Below are 15946 nucleotides of genomic sequence, written 5' to 3' on the forward strand. Positions count from 1 at the left end.
AACGGTGCTTGGCTGCTCGGGGGAGCCGCAGAGAGGAGGGGGGGGGGGGGTCCAGCAGCCAGGGTGGGTCACGTGATTCAAGACGTAGCAGTGAACCTGAGGGCTCAGAGGTTGGGGAGGAGGGGGAGAAAAAACAGAAAATCGTGCGGTCTAAACACAAGCAGGATCCGGTGAAGGCGCTGCGCCACCCGGACGCGCTGCACTGTGCGCACTGTGACTGGACAGCTGCTTCACCCTGCACACACACCTGCCTGAACAGACACATCTATCTGTCTCCTGAAACTACACCAAGCACGGTTCTCACCCCTCTGGAGTAAACTTTGCTCAAGAAACACAAGTTTTTGTTTTGTTTTTTTGTTAAATAAAATAATTATTTTAAATGAATTCTTTGAAAATCCGTCTCAAACAGTCTGTGTTCTCTGACACAGATTTCTAAACAAGAAAATACCATCAAAAAATAATTTCACGCTCCGGACTGTCCATGTGTACATCGTGCACGCAGGTCCAAATGGAGCCTCTGTGTCCATTTGTTTCAGCGCACCTGCCTCCCTGAAAGGAGCGGGTTAACCATGAAACTAGGTAAAAGGAGAAAATAATGAATAATATGGACGAAAAAGGGGGACGACGTGAAGTCAGGTTAAAATTTATTCGGTGTAGTTATTCTTTGAATGACTCTTCCTGGCTAGGAGGAAACAAAACATTTCAATTACTAGAAAGAAAAAAAAGGACCAACTCCATACATAAATAGCATTGCAGAGACACTGCTATTACATTTCCAGACTATAAAGTTAACATGCCGAAAGTAGTAATAGCACAATAAAAACTCCGGAGGCTCTGGATTTCTTTCACAAACTGAAGATCTTTGTCGGAGGATATTAAGATTTTGCAGTTATGCTGTGTGTTCGTATGTACATGTTCTTCACAACAACACTCCAAGGTACGGACGAATCCTTTACGACGCTATCTTGTGTACTGCCACTGTGATAGTTCCGTGACTTCTCACCAGAATGTTCCTGAAAAACACGGGAGAAAAAAAAGGATAATTCATCCATTAATTCATTCAGACTTTGGAGTGAAACAGATGGAAAGTGGAGGGCTGAAATATATATTAATTTAGATATCAAGTGTTTACATTTCAAGCAAATAATTATCATATGCTGATGACCTGAGACATTTATTGAGGTTTGGTAAAAATAAATGGAACTAGTTAATAGTTAGTTTTAGAATTACATTTCTTCCTGTTTTTTCCTTTTAAATATTCTGTAACCATGCCACTTTTCCTTGCAGCCAGCAGTAGAATCCGCAGTAGTATGTATGACATTTAACATTTCGAATCCTTTTGTTGCAACACCAAGTGCTGCTTAGAGTCGCAAGTCAGTTATGACAATGAATTAGAAGAAGAGGCTTCCAGAAGGTGGCAGCACAGACATGCAAAAAAACAAAGAAATCCCTTTGCCTGCATTTGAGCGAAGACACAAATCACAACCACCCATCCATTTCAAGGAAACTGATCCAACACATTTCTCCCCCCAACAGTGCAAGAAGGAATTATAAGACAGTTGAGAAAACTTTAGTTGCAATTAATGTTAATGCTATTATTTTTCTTATGTTTGTCAAAAACTGCCACCAACAAAAGTCTGCTTTCATATTAGCACATTTGAATAGATGTTGTTCAAGGCAAAATATCAAAAGGAGATAACAACTTATATGATATTAATGCAACTAACAGGCATGCTGTAAAGATTCAAAATTACATCCGAAATAAAAACAAAAACTATTATACAGCCTACTTTCTCTCTGTAGGCTTAATCATTCAGTTAATATAATCACCACTGATTTGTTATATCAACTTTGGAGGTGAATCTTGAATCTGAAGATTGCATATACAAAACAATGATCTTTTCTTATGTTCACACGGTACATTCATATATGCAGTATAGAGGTGATGACAACTAAAACTAATTAGCTGCATTTAAGTAATTATCAGTTGATGCATTTTTGAGATGGGCAGCCTTTAATTATGATTGAGATTTATTGTTCTCCCCGTTTATGAGAAAATACTATTGGATGTGCAGATAAGGCAACCAGACAGTAGAGTAAAATGGCTGAGTCATCGCTCACCCTGAGTCAGACTCCAGGCACACCGTCGGAGTGTCTGTCGGGTCTCGGCTGAGAGCTGCAGCTTGTTTGGCTAAAACTGACACAACGCCACCATGTTCGTCGGACAGGGAGCCACGGCCTGGCAGTGATCATATAGATCTCAGTGTGTAGCACAGTAAAGACAGTGAATCAAGTACTCATTAACCACAACTACACATGTAACTACCTTGTCTTACATAAACAGTAGCGAATAAAGTTCTAAACTGTACTATTCTAATCTTTGCACACAGAATATGCATGTGATGTATTTTTACACATCCCTGAGGAAGGAGTTTATATTTCACAGTGAAAGGCTGTTAAAAGTTAGATGACAGGACACGTGATAATATTCGGGGTTTGTGTATGAGAGCGATGTGAATAACGTATAAAACTGTTCACACAGCAATAAAGTTGGTTTACTGCTGGTTCACAAAACAGATTGTAAAACTTTGCAAGCTAGAATTATTACTAACTTATTTATAGATGTATAGTGGTCATTTCAAACCACCAGTTGACTCTAAAAAAAAAAAAAAATGTCATTTACCATTTTGCTTCCATTTGACTAACTTAAATAAAGCAAAGGCTTCCATAACTTTTCTATCTGTTTCAAATTACATCATATGCCCTGCACCAATCTGCAGGATTTATGCATTACTTTTTAAAACAGCAGCAGCTCAAAGGGCTTAATTTTGGAGCAAATGAACATTAAGAAAGAATCAGTGACATCAGAAAATGTGTAATCTGATTTCCTCCTATACACATATCACATGCATAACTATGGAGATTTCTGAAAAAAAATCTGTCAGTGTGAGATCCTGGCACAAGGCCACAGCTGAGCTACCAATAATTGCCACTAGATGCCGCTAGGATGCTACTGTACCCGATCTGTCTCAGAAAGTAGATAAGAAACGAGTATACGTTACAGGAGAAAAAAAAATGACTTAAATTGACCGAAATGACGGTTTTGGCCATATTTCTGTGAATGTGCATCAAATAGGGAGATAACAATAACTTTAATACCATCTTTCTACGTGTATTACTCCCATTGAGGATAGTTTTCGGAACTGAAACGCATTTAAAATATCTAATTATTCACGAATGCTAAGGTAGAATTTCTGCGTTTTCTTACAGCCCAGGTTGTGTCCTTGTTGGTCGGTACAGAGAACACCCACGACTGCTGGGTTCTTCATACTGTCAGAAACACATAAAGACGAAAAACTCATGCTTTTCTTGCAAACATGTGTCATACGAATTAAAGTACGATGCAATGCTAACGTACGTATCGTCGAGGTGCTGCTCCAGCGTCGACTCCATTATTATCAGCCTCAATATCCCAAAAAGTAAAAAGAAAGAAACAAGTTTGCACTTGTGGGTTTGTTATAAATGCCTGACTTCCGGTTGAAGTCAGCTGATGATCACGTGCGCCGAGAATCGCTGTGAGGGACAAACAGAACGAAAAGCGAAGCCAAACACAGCGACAACCGCGATAAGTTTAATAAATAAAATACACTCTTTCGTAAACATAAATGGTATATGTAACAAGAAGTTAATCTAAGAAATAGAATTCGAAGCACATAAATGAGTATTTGAAATAAAAGATTAATTTCAGATATATATTTTTAATTATCTATCTATCTATCTATCTATCTATCTATCTATCTATCTATCTACACATATATAAATGGCACACACACACACACACACACACACACACACACACACACACACACACACACACACACACACACACACACACACACACTCACATATATAAATAGATAGATAGATAAACTCGCTTAATGAATTCCTTAAAACTACTTAGTTAAGCCATGGAATGGTTTATTGGTGCCCTTTTCATCAATAATTTGCACAATCAATAAGCCCCAGCAGCTGTTGTAAAATGTTTAGTGAAATTAATCTTCTACGTATAAAACATATTGATAACCCTTTTTTATCTCTGTTCTAAAGAGAGGGTTCCCTGGCTGTAAAAATCAAATGCTGCAAATATATGAGCAGCGGTGGCTTATAAATATCTCCGCAGTCACGTATTTTCTTTCAAGAGTGCATTTACAAACATAGTTTGTAAGTAATTCTTAATCCCTGAAAATCGGCCTCCGATTTCCAACTAAATGTATGCTCTATTGCTAAAGAGTTACGTAGACAATGCATATGTATCATTATTGATTCAACTCACAATATTGTCTTAATATTGTGACTTGTGACTGGAGAGTCTTGTTTGTTACCGTCTCTGTCACTGTTTTCTTCCACTTAGCTGCAAACCCTGGCTGAGCTCACCTCCCTGTGTGATTTGTGCTGCCCGTTCCAAGACAGGGAGACTTGCTGACAGCGCAGAAATGGGTGAATGTAATTATATGGCTGGTACATTGGTGGAATTCATCACTTTCACAGCGACGGGGTATTGCCCTGCTGACTAACGCATGGGATAGCCTACGCTTCTGGTTCTCTTCTATCTTTTCCTGAACTCCTCCAAGTGAATACAGTGTATTTTTCTCGTCATGCATCCAGTTGCAAAAATATGCATTCAAGGCCTTTCCATTCAAGAGTTGAGGTCATTTAATATCACACCCTTTTCGATCACAAGCACAGCAGCGTCTACCAGCCATACTGAATGATAAGCCAACAATATCTGCTGATGATAAATGAGTCATACTGCAAAAGATATATATATTTAAAAAAAAAAACGATAGCATTCTGGTCCTTTTTCGATGCAAGATGTTTGCAACACGTGTCACTGTTCAGGGCAAGTTGAGAGAGAAACAAATGCACAGCAAATGTATACCATATTATGATAAAGAACTGGCTCTTCCAGCCTGAGGTTATTTTAGCAAACTTGTGATGTGACTTTGATACTAATCTGTCTTGTCCCGACCGCCTTGGACAGACTGATAACACCGAATGTCACGGAACATGTGCCCTTTTCTCGAAAAAGAGGTGTCAAGTTCACTTCAACTCAAATTAATGTCATTTGTTCTTGGTTAGGTATTTTTTTCCATAATTTTCACGGTCTTGATCATCTTAGTCACGGGAAATTAGTTGTCGCCCTGCCACCGCAATACAGCAGACGCGTGGTCGAACCAAATGAGAGGCAAAAATCCACAGGTAGAGAGGACAGTGCCACTCCCTCAGCTGTCATATCGCTAAATATGATCCCAAAGCTTCTCCGGAGACAGGCGTGGGGGCTTACTCATATAATGGAGTGGGTGGGGGATGGGGGGGGGGAAGGACTGGAGGTGTGGGGGGGTGATGGATAAAGAGAGGGAGAGTCTGTGTCTCCCACTTCTGAGGAGTTCTGGGAACGCTCATGATTGACTGGAGCGCCGGGGAACCAGAACAAGGTAGCGGAGAGAGAATCAACAGCCACTGAGAGATTTCAGCTCCCTTGTTGCTGTGATGGGCTTCAGGGCGGTGATGCTGTCCTTCCTCCTCATGTCTCTGAGTTGGTCCAAAGGAGCTGTCATCACAGGGGTGAGGGAAAAGTTTTTACGAATTGTCTATTTTGGTTAATTTGCGGATCGGTCGGCAGGATTTCAGCAAACATCTAATCAGTATCTAGTCAGACATTTGCTGTGGCGTTAATGTTTATTATGAAATCAGTTAGGGTACCCCACGCGACGAGAGCCCAGGTACTCCGAGCCTTCCCGACTTCCTTGCAAAATCCATCGATGCTGCAACGGCAACGATAGCACAAAGGGGAAAGCATCAGTCCCAACGTTTCAGGGATGCAGCTGATGATCACAAAATGTACTGGGAATTTTTTGACAAACCGACTATTTTACAATTTGATTCATCCCCATCTGCGGGATAAAAGAACCTTTGTTTATGAATATTAAATGCTTGCTAATTTTTTCATATCATTGTTTGCTCTTCTCTAAATGAAGATACTGATTCTGTTATAACGTAGCATTTATTGACAATTCTATTAGATTTGATAAAGCATGTCTCCCTGGAAACCGCATCCTCCTCCGCTTCTCGTACCCTGGAAAAATTAGAGGAAATGACCTCTGCCATCAGATTGATATTCATTTGTAAGTGAATTATGTATATGCGAGGCCGAGCGTTTAGAGCTTCATTATGTAAAATATGATTCAAACAAGAATTGGAGTAAATTGAATTGATGAAATGAATTAATCCAAATAATTAACTGCCATCAAATCTCTCCTTTTACTTTCCCTTTAGGGATGTCGGGCTCTTTTATTAGCATCTGCCTGCCTTTCTACCGCCTTGTGTGTCTCTCCCTCTCTCTGTCTCTGCCCCAGGCATGTGAAAGAGATGCGCAGTGTGGTTTGGGTCTGTGCTGTGCAGTCAGTCTGTGGCTGAGGGGTCTCAGGATGTGCGTCCCAAGAGGAATGGAAGGGGATGAATGCCACCCCTTCAGCCACAAGGCGGGTACAAATCAGAGCTCTCCGACTTTACGGCATCACTCTCTGATTTACGCACTTTCCCTTACACTTGTTTTCGCCATTAGCAGAAATTTAGACCACGCTTACCTCTGGCCTGGGTAACGGCAGCTTTTGAAATGCTGCTGATAATGGCAGAGGTTATCGATTTTCTCCGTTCCGAGGCAGGCAATCGGAGCCATGCATCATTTTGATTATCTTCAGATAAGACCTATAAGTTCTGCGAACACTATCTGTCACCGAGTTAGGGCGATTAAAGATCCGCAGGTCCGCTTGTCAACATTTTGGATGACCCCGCTTTTCTTTCGCTTTTAGGTGCCATATCCTGGGAAAAGACAACATCACACTTGCCCCTGCCTCCCCCACTTAGTGTGCATCAGGTATGCCGATAACAAATATAGATGTACTGATGACTTCAAAAACATGGACTTTTAATGGAGCGTTAACACCTGAAACCACACTGAATTGAAGACTTGAACAGGTCGTGGAGCAAAACCTCACCTTACTTCTTCGCTGATCATGTACCTTTCTCGTGCACCCCATGCACAACAATACGATTTGATTGTAACAACCCATTCCACAGGGACGCAAAAAGTGTTACTAACACATTATAATCAACTAACAAGAGCCACGACTGACGTCTTTATTTTGAAGAAACAATGTTCCTCTAGAAGCTATTTGTGAACTGTTACGATGTGCTGTTTTCTTATGCTCACTTTAATGTATCAAGAGAATGTATGAAAAATGTCATTGCCAATAAAAGTATAATGACAGCATTTTCCACTGTCATTCTCCTCATGTTTCTTGATTAAACACATTAATACAGGATCAGGGTGTCAAGTGGTTTCAATGGCTGCGATTACACTGAAGGTCAGAGCACACGTGCGTTTTAATGACCTTGCAAAACCCCTAAACTGCTACCCAACGGTGTTTGTTCGCTGGTGTTTGATCCAAAGGGTTATTACCCTGGTACATCTATTATGTGTAATCAAAAACAAATATAAGTGATAAAACATATTAATGCTGTAAAAATGAGTCTATCACAAACACACACTCATGTATACACACACACACACACACACACACACACACACACTCACATATGCAAGCGTACACTCCAACCAATTTGAAAGTAAAAATAGAAGAGAAATGAATGAATGATACTGAATACAAAGAATTGGTAATACAGTGAGCTCTGAAGGCTGTAAGAGTTTGCCCTATGTTGTTAAGTACAGATGTCAATGCAGAGTTATGACAGCAGTTATAACTTACTATCAAAATGTGTAACTATTTTTATATTTTAGTTGAATTGAAGGAGAATTATTTGAATGAAGGTTTTTTTTTTTTTAAACGAATCAAAAGTCATCTATCACCTGCATACAAAAACCAAGGTGACCAAGGTGCTTCACTTATCGAGACTGAAAAAACAGAAAAAGATTGAAAAATAGCATTTCATTGTTCAGAGTGCAAACTTTTCTTGCATCTCACTGTTTGTTGTTCTAGTGTTATCTGAAAAGAAAACAAGTAATCTTAATCTACACTCCTGCGAAAATTTAATTTTCCATATCAAATCTTATCTTCATGTCCTCAGAATAAGTATGTGTACACTGTTTTGCCACGTGTCTCGCATTTAAGCCTGATTCAAACAATTTGTTTAGCAATAATATTTTTAAAATTTAAAATGTAGTTACAAGATGAAGAAAAGACATAGCTAGTGAATTAATTTAAACCGAATTCATATTTTTTTCAACCAAAAAATATTCTGCAAAGTTTTCATTGTTCGGTTTTCAAGTGGATATTTGCGGCTGGATAAGCAGCCTTTGATAGGGTATTACACTTTTCTTATCTTAATCTGATACAGGTTGTTTGAAGAGGAATTTAGGGGACACAACTTTGACCTGGTGAACAGTATATAAGACCTGGGCTGCAACTGGAACTTCACTCGACCGAGTCAGAAGGTAAATCCAGCAACACGATGAAGTGGCTTGTGATCCTGTCTGCCCTGGTGGCTTTCTCAGAATGCCTCCACAAGTAAGTCTAACTGAAAATATTGCTTTCTACTTCCTCCGATGAAAAAGTGCCGGACGTCAAGATTCGACCGTTGAGTTGATCACTTTGTCGTTGTTTTTGTAGAATTCCCCTCATCAAGGGAAAGACTGCCAGGGAATCCCTGCAGGAGAAAGGACTGTGGGAGGAGTTCAGGAAGCTGTACCCATACCACCCAATGGCAAAGTTCAACCAGTTTGGAACCGAGCAAATGACCAACGATGCTGATGTAAGTCTAGAAAAGGGCGGACGGAACTATCATAATTCTAAACAGATGGTTGTGCAGCATTTTAGTTGTTTCTTGAACAGTCATATTATGTTTTTCTCGTGGTTCCCTTCTAGTTGAGCTACTATGGCGTGATCTCCATTGGAAACCCTCCTCAGTCCTTCAGTGTGATCTTTGATACCGGCTCCTCCAACCTGTGGGTCCCTTCGGTTTACTGCGGAAGCCAGGCCTGCGGTGAGTCCCGCTGTAGAACCAGCTTAATTTTATTTTTTTAGGGGCGTTTAGGAGTGATCCCGTAGGGATGACACTGTATTTAAGCCATTTTAGTTTTCTTGCACATGACAAAATTAAAGCTATGATATAATATCACGATCAAATTTGCAATAATAACAGTTACCGAACAGGTTTTTCCAAAGCTGTTTTTAAAAGAAGCAAGTGCTTTATGAAACAGAGCTTACTTTCAAAAGGGAAATTTAAAATATGTTGTAAAATAATTAATTGCAAAGCTAAAGGAGTCACAACGTAGCTACAAGATGGATAAAAACAGTCCTATATCGATGGGATATTCTAAAGAGGAGGGTTTTTCTGTCAAGTAATGATCAGGTCAACGGTAGAAGCACAAGGGAGGTTCATATGGCGAGAGAAGTTAAACCATGTGCCTTTCATTCTGTAATGCACCAGAAGAAAAGTGAAAAAACAAAACTAGAACACTAATCTTTGGGAATATAATCAACTCAAGTTTTTTTTTCTCTGGCTTAATTATCCAAGTTGATTACATGAGCCGTAATTGCAACTGATTTTTAATTTTTTTTTATTTTCTTGCATTATTGCATTATTATTTCTTGCTTACAGGCTGTCAATTAATCAAAATATCTAAAATACTTAGATGAGCGGGCCAGTATATCGCGTCAACTTACAGCGTATCCGGCATAATACACAAGATCCAAATGCTCGGACATGACCGGTCGTAAAATGCCTGTGCGCAAAATGTTTCTTTGCAGCTGTCCACAGGAAGTTCAACCCACAGCAGTCCTCCACCTTCAGATGGGATGGCCAGGCTCTGTCTATCAGATATGGAACTGGCAGTATGACTGGACGTCTGGGTAGCGACACCGTTCAGGTAACTTATATAGAGTTAGATTTGAAGTTCCCGTTTCTGCATGAACTGCAACTGACAGCTATCTGTTGTGTCCAGGTCGGCGGCATCTCTGTTGCCAACCAAGTATTTGGCCTGAGCCAGTCAGAGGCTCCTTTCATGGCTCACATGGCAGCAGATGGAATCCTGGGATTGGCTTTCCAGTCCATCGCCTCCGACAACGTTGTGCCCGTCTTTGACAACATGATCAGTCAGCAACTGGTGTCCGAGCCTCTGTTCTCCGTCTACCTGAGCAGGTTTGGATTGATAATCTGCATTTGTGTTGGCCTCATCTTTCTCGTCTTCTTTCCACGCGCGTGTCTTTTTCAGTGACGCTATTAATGAACCTATATTTTCCCTCCCTCAGAGATGCTTCAGCCGGAAGCGAGGTGGTGTTTGGCGGTGTTGATCAATCCCACTTCACTGGATCTATCACCTGGATCCCTCTGACCTCTGCCACCTACTGGCAGATCAGCATGGACAGGTAAAGACGATTACGCCTTCAATGAATAACTCAAAGACAAGATGCGCAGAGCCTCCCGATCTGACTCCTGCTGTTCCCCCAAAGTGTTACCATCAACGGAAATGTGGTGGCCTGCAGCGGCGGTTGCCAGGCCATTATTGACACTGGCACGTCCCAGATCGTCGGCCCCATTAATGATATCAACAACATCAATAGTTGGGTCGGCGCTTCACAGACACAGTATGGAGAGGTTAGTCCTACCATCTTATCATCAATTCTTGTGTCGATATTACAGCTTACCATGCAAATTTCATTAAACAAACATATAATGTGAAACCCTGGAAAATACAACCACTCTTGTGAAATGTTGTATTCACAGGCTCGGGTGAACTGCCAGAACATCCAGCAAATGCCCGATATCACCTTCACCCTCAACGGCAACTCTTTCACCGTCCCTGCAACTGCCTACGTCTCTCAGGTGAACTAGACCGCCGCACAATCAACACCGTCTGAATTGACGAAATCTCCATTATGAATTTCCTAGTTTAATAATGCTGTTTTCTCTTGCCTTCGCCGCAGAGCCCCTATGGTTGCAACACCGGCTTTGGCACCGACGGTTATTCACCTCTCTGGATCCTGGGAGATGTCTTCATCAGGGAGTACTACTCCATTTTCGATACCCAGGGACCCAGAATTGGACTGGCCAAGGCTGTGTAATCTGACAGATGATTGAATTTCTCTATAGCAGCTCTGTCTGTAAAATAACACTTGCATATGAAAAAAGCCTAACTTTGGAGATTATAGAATTAGATATGTGAATCTTCTGACAGCTGCAATCGGATTAAAGAGATTATAGCAAAAAAGATTAATTTTGTGTGTGTGTTTTTTTTCTCTCTGCGGGTGACACCACTTCAAAACATTTTTTTTTTCCATTTTCGCCGGTTTTGTGCTTCCTGGTCGGACCGAAATGTCAGGAACAGCGACGACTCCAGACGGTTCATTCATTCTCTCTTAAGAGAAACGTGACCCCTTAACCGAGGACACACAAAAAAAAAAGATCACCGGCTTTTTTTTCTTACTTTTTTTCTGCAAAGAATGGATGGACTCAGAATAGAATATCGAGCGGGCCTCACATCGGGACCGGGAAGCTTCTGAGGCTGTAATCTAGATGAAGTTTGAAAAGGACAAACACTGACGTGATAACAGATGACAGGATCTGACAACCATCCAGCATCCGAGTTTGTGAACGGGACTCATAGCGTGGAGGGTTTTAAACTGAGACAAATGTGAATTGAAATTTTAATAGATTTATGCGCTTGGTGATCTAATAATTTCAGACATCTTCATTTCGGTTAAAGGGACACAACCTAATGTGATCCTGGAACACATGACATTCATTCATTCAGTTCAGGTTTGGGCCGAGCAAGAGAGACACAAACATTTATTCTCTCGTTGGGATAGACAGGGTTCGCCCTCGCCCGGTCGCCAGCCAATCACAGGGCCACATGTAGAGACAAACAACCATTCACTCACTCATTCACATGTCATATATAGACGTACACCTTTTCACTCTCATTCATATGTCAGATGGAGACAAGCATACAATCACTCTCATTCACATTTCATATGGAGACATGCATTGAGGGTAGCACAGTGGCGCAGTGGTCAGCACTTCTGCCTCACAGCATGAAGGACCCTGGTTTGTTTCTGATAGGGGCCTTTCTGTGTGGAGTGTAAATGTTCTCCGGGTTCTTCGGTCCAAAAACTTGCAATGGGTTATTTGGAATAATTGGGAAAATTACCCAGATGTGTGAATGAGAGAGTGAATGGTTGTCTGCTGTTGTCTGTTGGCTTGCGACCTGTCCAGGGTGAACCCCGGCATCCCCCTCGACCCTAAGTATGGTAAATGGGAGATAATGGATAGATGGAAATACAAACATTCACTCTCTCATTCACATATAAAGGCACGCATACATTCACTCTCTCATTCAAATGACATATAGAGGCATAAAATTATTCACTCTCTCATCCATACTTTCATATATAGACATACAGTTATTCACCCTCTCATTCACTTGTCATATTTAGACATAAAACCATTCACTCTCATTCATACTGTAGCCTTTTCATCAGGGAAAACACCTGGTTGACGATAAAACATCCGTTTAATAAGCAATAGCTGTTGTTGGCTACAGCCACGCCACACAAGCCAGCTATACAACCAACTGTTCCCCCTCAATTCCAGGTAAAAAAAAAAAAACAGGATTCCTTGCACCCCAAACCGCACCCACTAAATTCCCAGCAACCCCTAAAATCACACAGAAATAAGCATCAACACAAACCCCAACATTCGTGACTCGTTACAATACATTTGGGCAATTTAGATGCTCAGGTTAACCAACAGCATGTTTTTGGACTGTCAGAGGACAGCGAAGAAGGCGGAGGAAAACCCATGCAGATACAAGGAGAAAACGGAGAAGCGCGCACATAAAGACCCCCTGTCAGAAAACACAACAGCGATTTGTAATCCTACTCTTGTTATCCAAAAGGACACAAACGTATAGTGGTATCTGATGTGAAGGCGCTGGCATTGAGGCCCAAGCAGACGTGAAAACACTGCAGGTGTGGGATTTCACGTCGTCCTTAAATTACACTTGCTGGCGCTAATTTGAAATCGGTTGGGAATTTAAATCAGAAACCTCCTGCACTTTCACTTGTGGATTGCGAGAGTGGAATACTCCACCATGCCGTCTCGATCGGTCCTCCAGACGGGGGCCAACGTGCGCGTTTTGCGTATGTTGTTGTTGCTTGCGTACAGCTCTGAGGGTTCCCGCTGAGCTCCAAAGGCCACCGTGGTGTAGACGATGCCAGCCGTCTCCTGCGGAAAGAGAAAATTGGTTGCAAAATCGGCTCCGGGGAGACTCCAGAAATGCATCACGAATTCTTCCTGATGCGAATGTGTGATAGTGAATCACTGGTGCGACACTATCCCTGTTTAGCACCTACCGGAGCCTCTTGTCTCAATGACTCACTCCCAGTTCCTTCGTTCTTGTCTGCAAAAAAAAAAAAAAGGGCGTCAAGTCAAGCCCGTTCAATTTGTTGATCAAATCCTCCACGATGAATGAAATGAACAATCCCGACATTTTAATATTCGACTGTCGCGTAACTCTTTTCACCAGGAGCCATGAGATTCCAGAAGCTTGTTTTTCTCCCTGTGTTACCTCTGCAGCCTGAATATCTTGCATTGTATTTACCACATTTTAAAGACAAGTTAAATGAGCTTTTAGGAAAAAAAAAGTTGTTATTAGCATATTTTCTCCATTATTTTGTAAGAAATTAGATTTTTACCCTGTGGTTGGCAAAAAAAAACATTGTGGAAAAAAAGGATTCAGAAGATAAAAATATTAGTCTAAATGATTGGCATGAAAACACAATTAAAATGATTGATTTGATAATGTTTTGAAAGAAAAGAGATATCTAGTTTCAGTGTCAGCAAAGAGGAATCTGAACAGATCAGTCAAAAGCAGCTGGCAGATTCTGAGTTTAAAAAAGTGGAAGTGGCAATGAATCATACATAAATTAGAAATGTTGATCAAAGCACTTCGCAAACATTGCTATAAGCACGAGAAAGATTTCCATCTGAGCAGACTTTTTTTTTGGAGGGGGGGGTAATTCAATCACCCAGGAACTAAAAATAGATCAGGGCTCCAGTTACAGTCACAAAAATATTTCCAGAAGTTCAACAAATCCACCGACCCAGTTTCTTGTTTAGCTTCGTCTTGATCGTGAAACAAACAATCCAAATCGCCAAAGTCACTGAAATCGCCACTGCGATGGACACGATAGCTGCCAGACGCAGGCCAACGCTCCAGGGAGCCCTGAAAAGTAGACAAGATGCGGAATTCTAATCAGGCGGGCCTTTTGATTTGTCTCAAAAGAACCTTAAGGCCAGTGAATTGCAAGACAACGACAAAAACAAGGAATTGAAAGAATGAATACTTGGAGTTGTGGCCGGTGTCCGGGGCCACGGCAGGCCCGGTGGGGTCCGGGGTTGAACCGGGGCCGCCGGGAGCCGTGACGGTCGTCGGTGCAGCGTCAGATTTGCCGGAGTGATTTGAAATTACTGCGAAAATTCACAGCTATCAGCAAAGACGAGAAAGCCTACGTACGAGCTGAAGTAAACGTAGATGTTGCATCAATCTTGCGAATTTCTAATTTTTCCGCCTCCAGTGACAAATTAAAGCACTCACTCCCAAGTGCATCAGAAACATTTATAACATTAAATAAAAGCCACTTACCAGACACTTCGACATAGTAGTCCTTGTAGATATGGGGCTGAGTGCCAAGCACAATGCACCTGTAATAACCTCCATCCTCCAAACCCACTTTGGAAATTCTGAATTCAATCAAGCCGTCTCTCTTGGTTGTCGTCACTCTTCCTTTCAGTGAATCACAGGTGTAGCCGGCGCTGTCCAGCAGCGTGTAGCAGCGTCCCGGGTAGAGTTTGCAGCAGGCCTTGCTGTAACCGTTGTAAAACGACGGAAAGGTAAGACGCAGCAAAATGTTTTCAAACTCCTCGGTCCTCTGCTGCCCTGTTGATCGAGGTGAATGGGGAAAAGCAAATGACGTGTTCCAATAGGCACAGGAAATAAAAAGGTACGGAAAGCAAAATATGACATGGGAAGTCTTCATCTTCGGGAGAATATTCATGGTAGCGCAACACCGTCAGACAGATTCCCCTCTTCTTAAATATCAGGAAATGCCCCTCCATGCCAAACCAAGGAGGAAGTTGTCAGTTTGTCAGCTGAAGGGTGCAACAGATTTCTTTTGCCTCAGTTAGTTGAGGTTTTTTACAGCGTTATGATGTATTTTGATGTATTTTGATGCGTTTAAATTTAAAAAAAAAAACCTATAAGATCAAAACTGTCGATGAAAAAAAAATTAACTACACGGGGATGTTAAGGGTTAAATGTGTAAATTGCTGTTCTCACACCTTTTTCCCGTGACTGCAATATTCATTCATTCATTATATAAACCGCTTGTGTTGCAGTCAGGATCCCAGGAGTGAACTCTCATCGACACGCTGTGTAGAGACAAGCAACCAATCACTGTCATTCACTCGTCATATACCGACATACAGCCATTCACTTTCTCATTCACGTCTGGGTAATTTTTCTGCAATGCATATTTTTGGACAGTGGGATGAAACAAGACGGGACAAAGCGGGAAGAAAATTCACACTCCTCACAGAAAAGCCCCTTGTCGGAATTGAACCGGCAACCTTCTTGTTGTGATGAAATTACTATTACAGCCTGTGGCTGTAAGAAATGGCCACTCCAAATCAAAGCGTTAGAAGAATACACCCAGAGGCCTAAGCATCTCTCACATATTAGAGCTCCATCTGGAATGAAGTCCAGAACCAGTTTTCCGCAGATAGTTCAACCTCTCCAGTTGCAGAGAGGGCCGTTGCACCCAAAAAAAGCCTTGCCAGTGGTCACAACCTCCCTTGGCCAAACTGG

At 41.6% G+C, this 15946-nt stretch overlaps 4 protein-coding genes across 4 annotated transcripts; 2 read left to right on the top strand and 2 right to left on the bottom strand.

Moving 5' to 3' along the window:
* Positions 1 to 627: 627 nt before the first annotated feature.
* Positions 628 to 3553, bottom strand: lamtor5 (late endosomal/lysosomal adaptor, MAPK and MTOR activator 5). Its single transcript, XM_086141502.1, has 4 exons — positions 3419 to 3553; positions 3269 to 3330; positions 2122 to 2239; positions 628 to 1013 (listed from the first exon to the last, which is right to left on the bottom strand). Exons 1-4 carry the CDS (start codon positions 3451 to 3453, stop codon positions 953 to 955), a joined length of 276 nt encoding a protein of 91 aa, XP_085997628.1. The 5' UTR covers positions 3454 to 3553; the 3' UTR covers positions 628 to 952.
* A 1936-nt stretch (positions 3554 to 5489) lies between these two features.
* prok1 (prokineticin 1) lies at positions 5490 to 7319 on the top strand. Its single transcript, XM_086141832.1, has 3 exons — positions 5490 to 5625; positions 6417 to 6542; positions 6873 to 7319. Exons 1-3 carry the CDS (start codon positions 5551 to 5553, stop codon positions 6990 to 6992), a joined length of 321 nt encoding a protein of 106 aa, XP_085997958.1. The 5' UTR covers positions 5490 to 5550; the 3' UTR covers positions 6993 to 7319.
* A 1174-nt stretch (positions 7320 to 8493) lies between these two features.
* Positions 8494 to 11292, top strand: LOC147214256 (pepsin A-like). Its single transcript, XM_086141130.1, has 9 exons — positions 8494 to 8588; positions 8691 to 8832; positions 8946 to 9063; positions 9831 to 9949; positions 10025 to 10221; positions 10332 to 10448; positions 10533 to 10677; positions 10807 to 10905; positions 11007 to 11292. The coding sequence occupies exons 1-9, from the start codon at positions 8533 to 8535 to the stop codon at positions 11142 to 11144; spliced, it is 1131 nt and encodes a 376-aa protein (XP_085997256.1). The 5' UTR covers positions 8494 to 8532; the 3' UTR covers positions 11145 to 11292.
* Positions 11293 to 12573: 1281 nt separating this feature from the next.
* LOC147214257 (uncharacterized) lies at positions 12574 to 15125 on the bottom strand. Its single transcript, XM_086141567.1, has 5 exons — positions 14726 to 15125; positions 14427 to 14550; positions 14184 to 14305; positions 13434 to 13480; positions 12574 to 13305 (listed from the first exon to the last, which is right to left on the bottom strand). The coding sequence occupies exons 1-5, from the start codon at positions 15117 to 15119 to the stop codon at positions 13138 to 13140; spliced, it is 855 nt and encodes a 284-aa protein (XP_085997693.1). The 5' UTR covers positions 15120 to 15125; the 3' UTR covers positions 12574 to 13137.
* Positions 15126 to 15946: the final 821 nt, after the last annotated feature.

Source organism: Fistularia commersonii, chromosome 34 (genome assembly GCF_037954325.1).
Source record: "Fistularia commersonii isolate RoL2024-O1a breed Wild chromosome 34, RoL_Fcom_v1.0, whole genome shotgun sequence".
Classification (NCBI taxonomy): domain Eukaryota; kingdom Metazoa; phylum Chordata; class Actinopteri; order Syngnathiformes; family Fistulariidae; genus Fistularia; species Fistularia commersonii.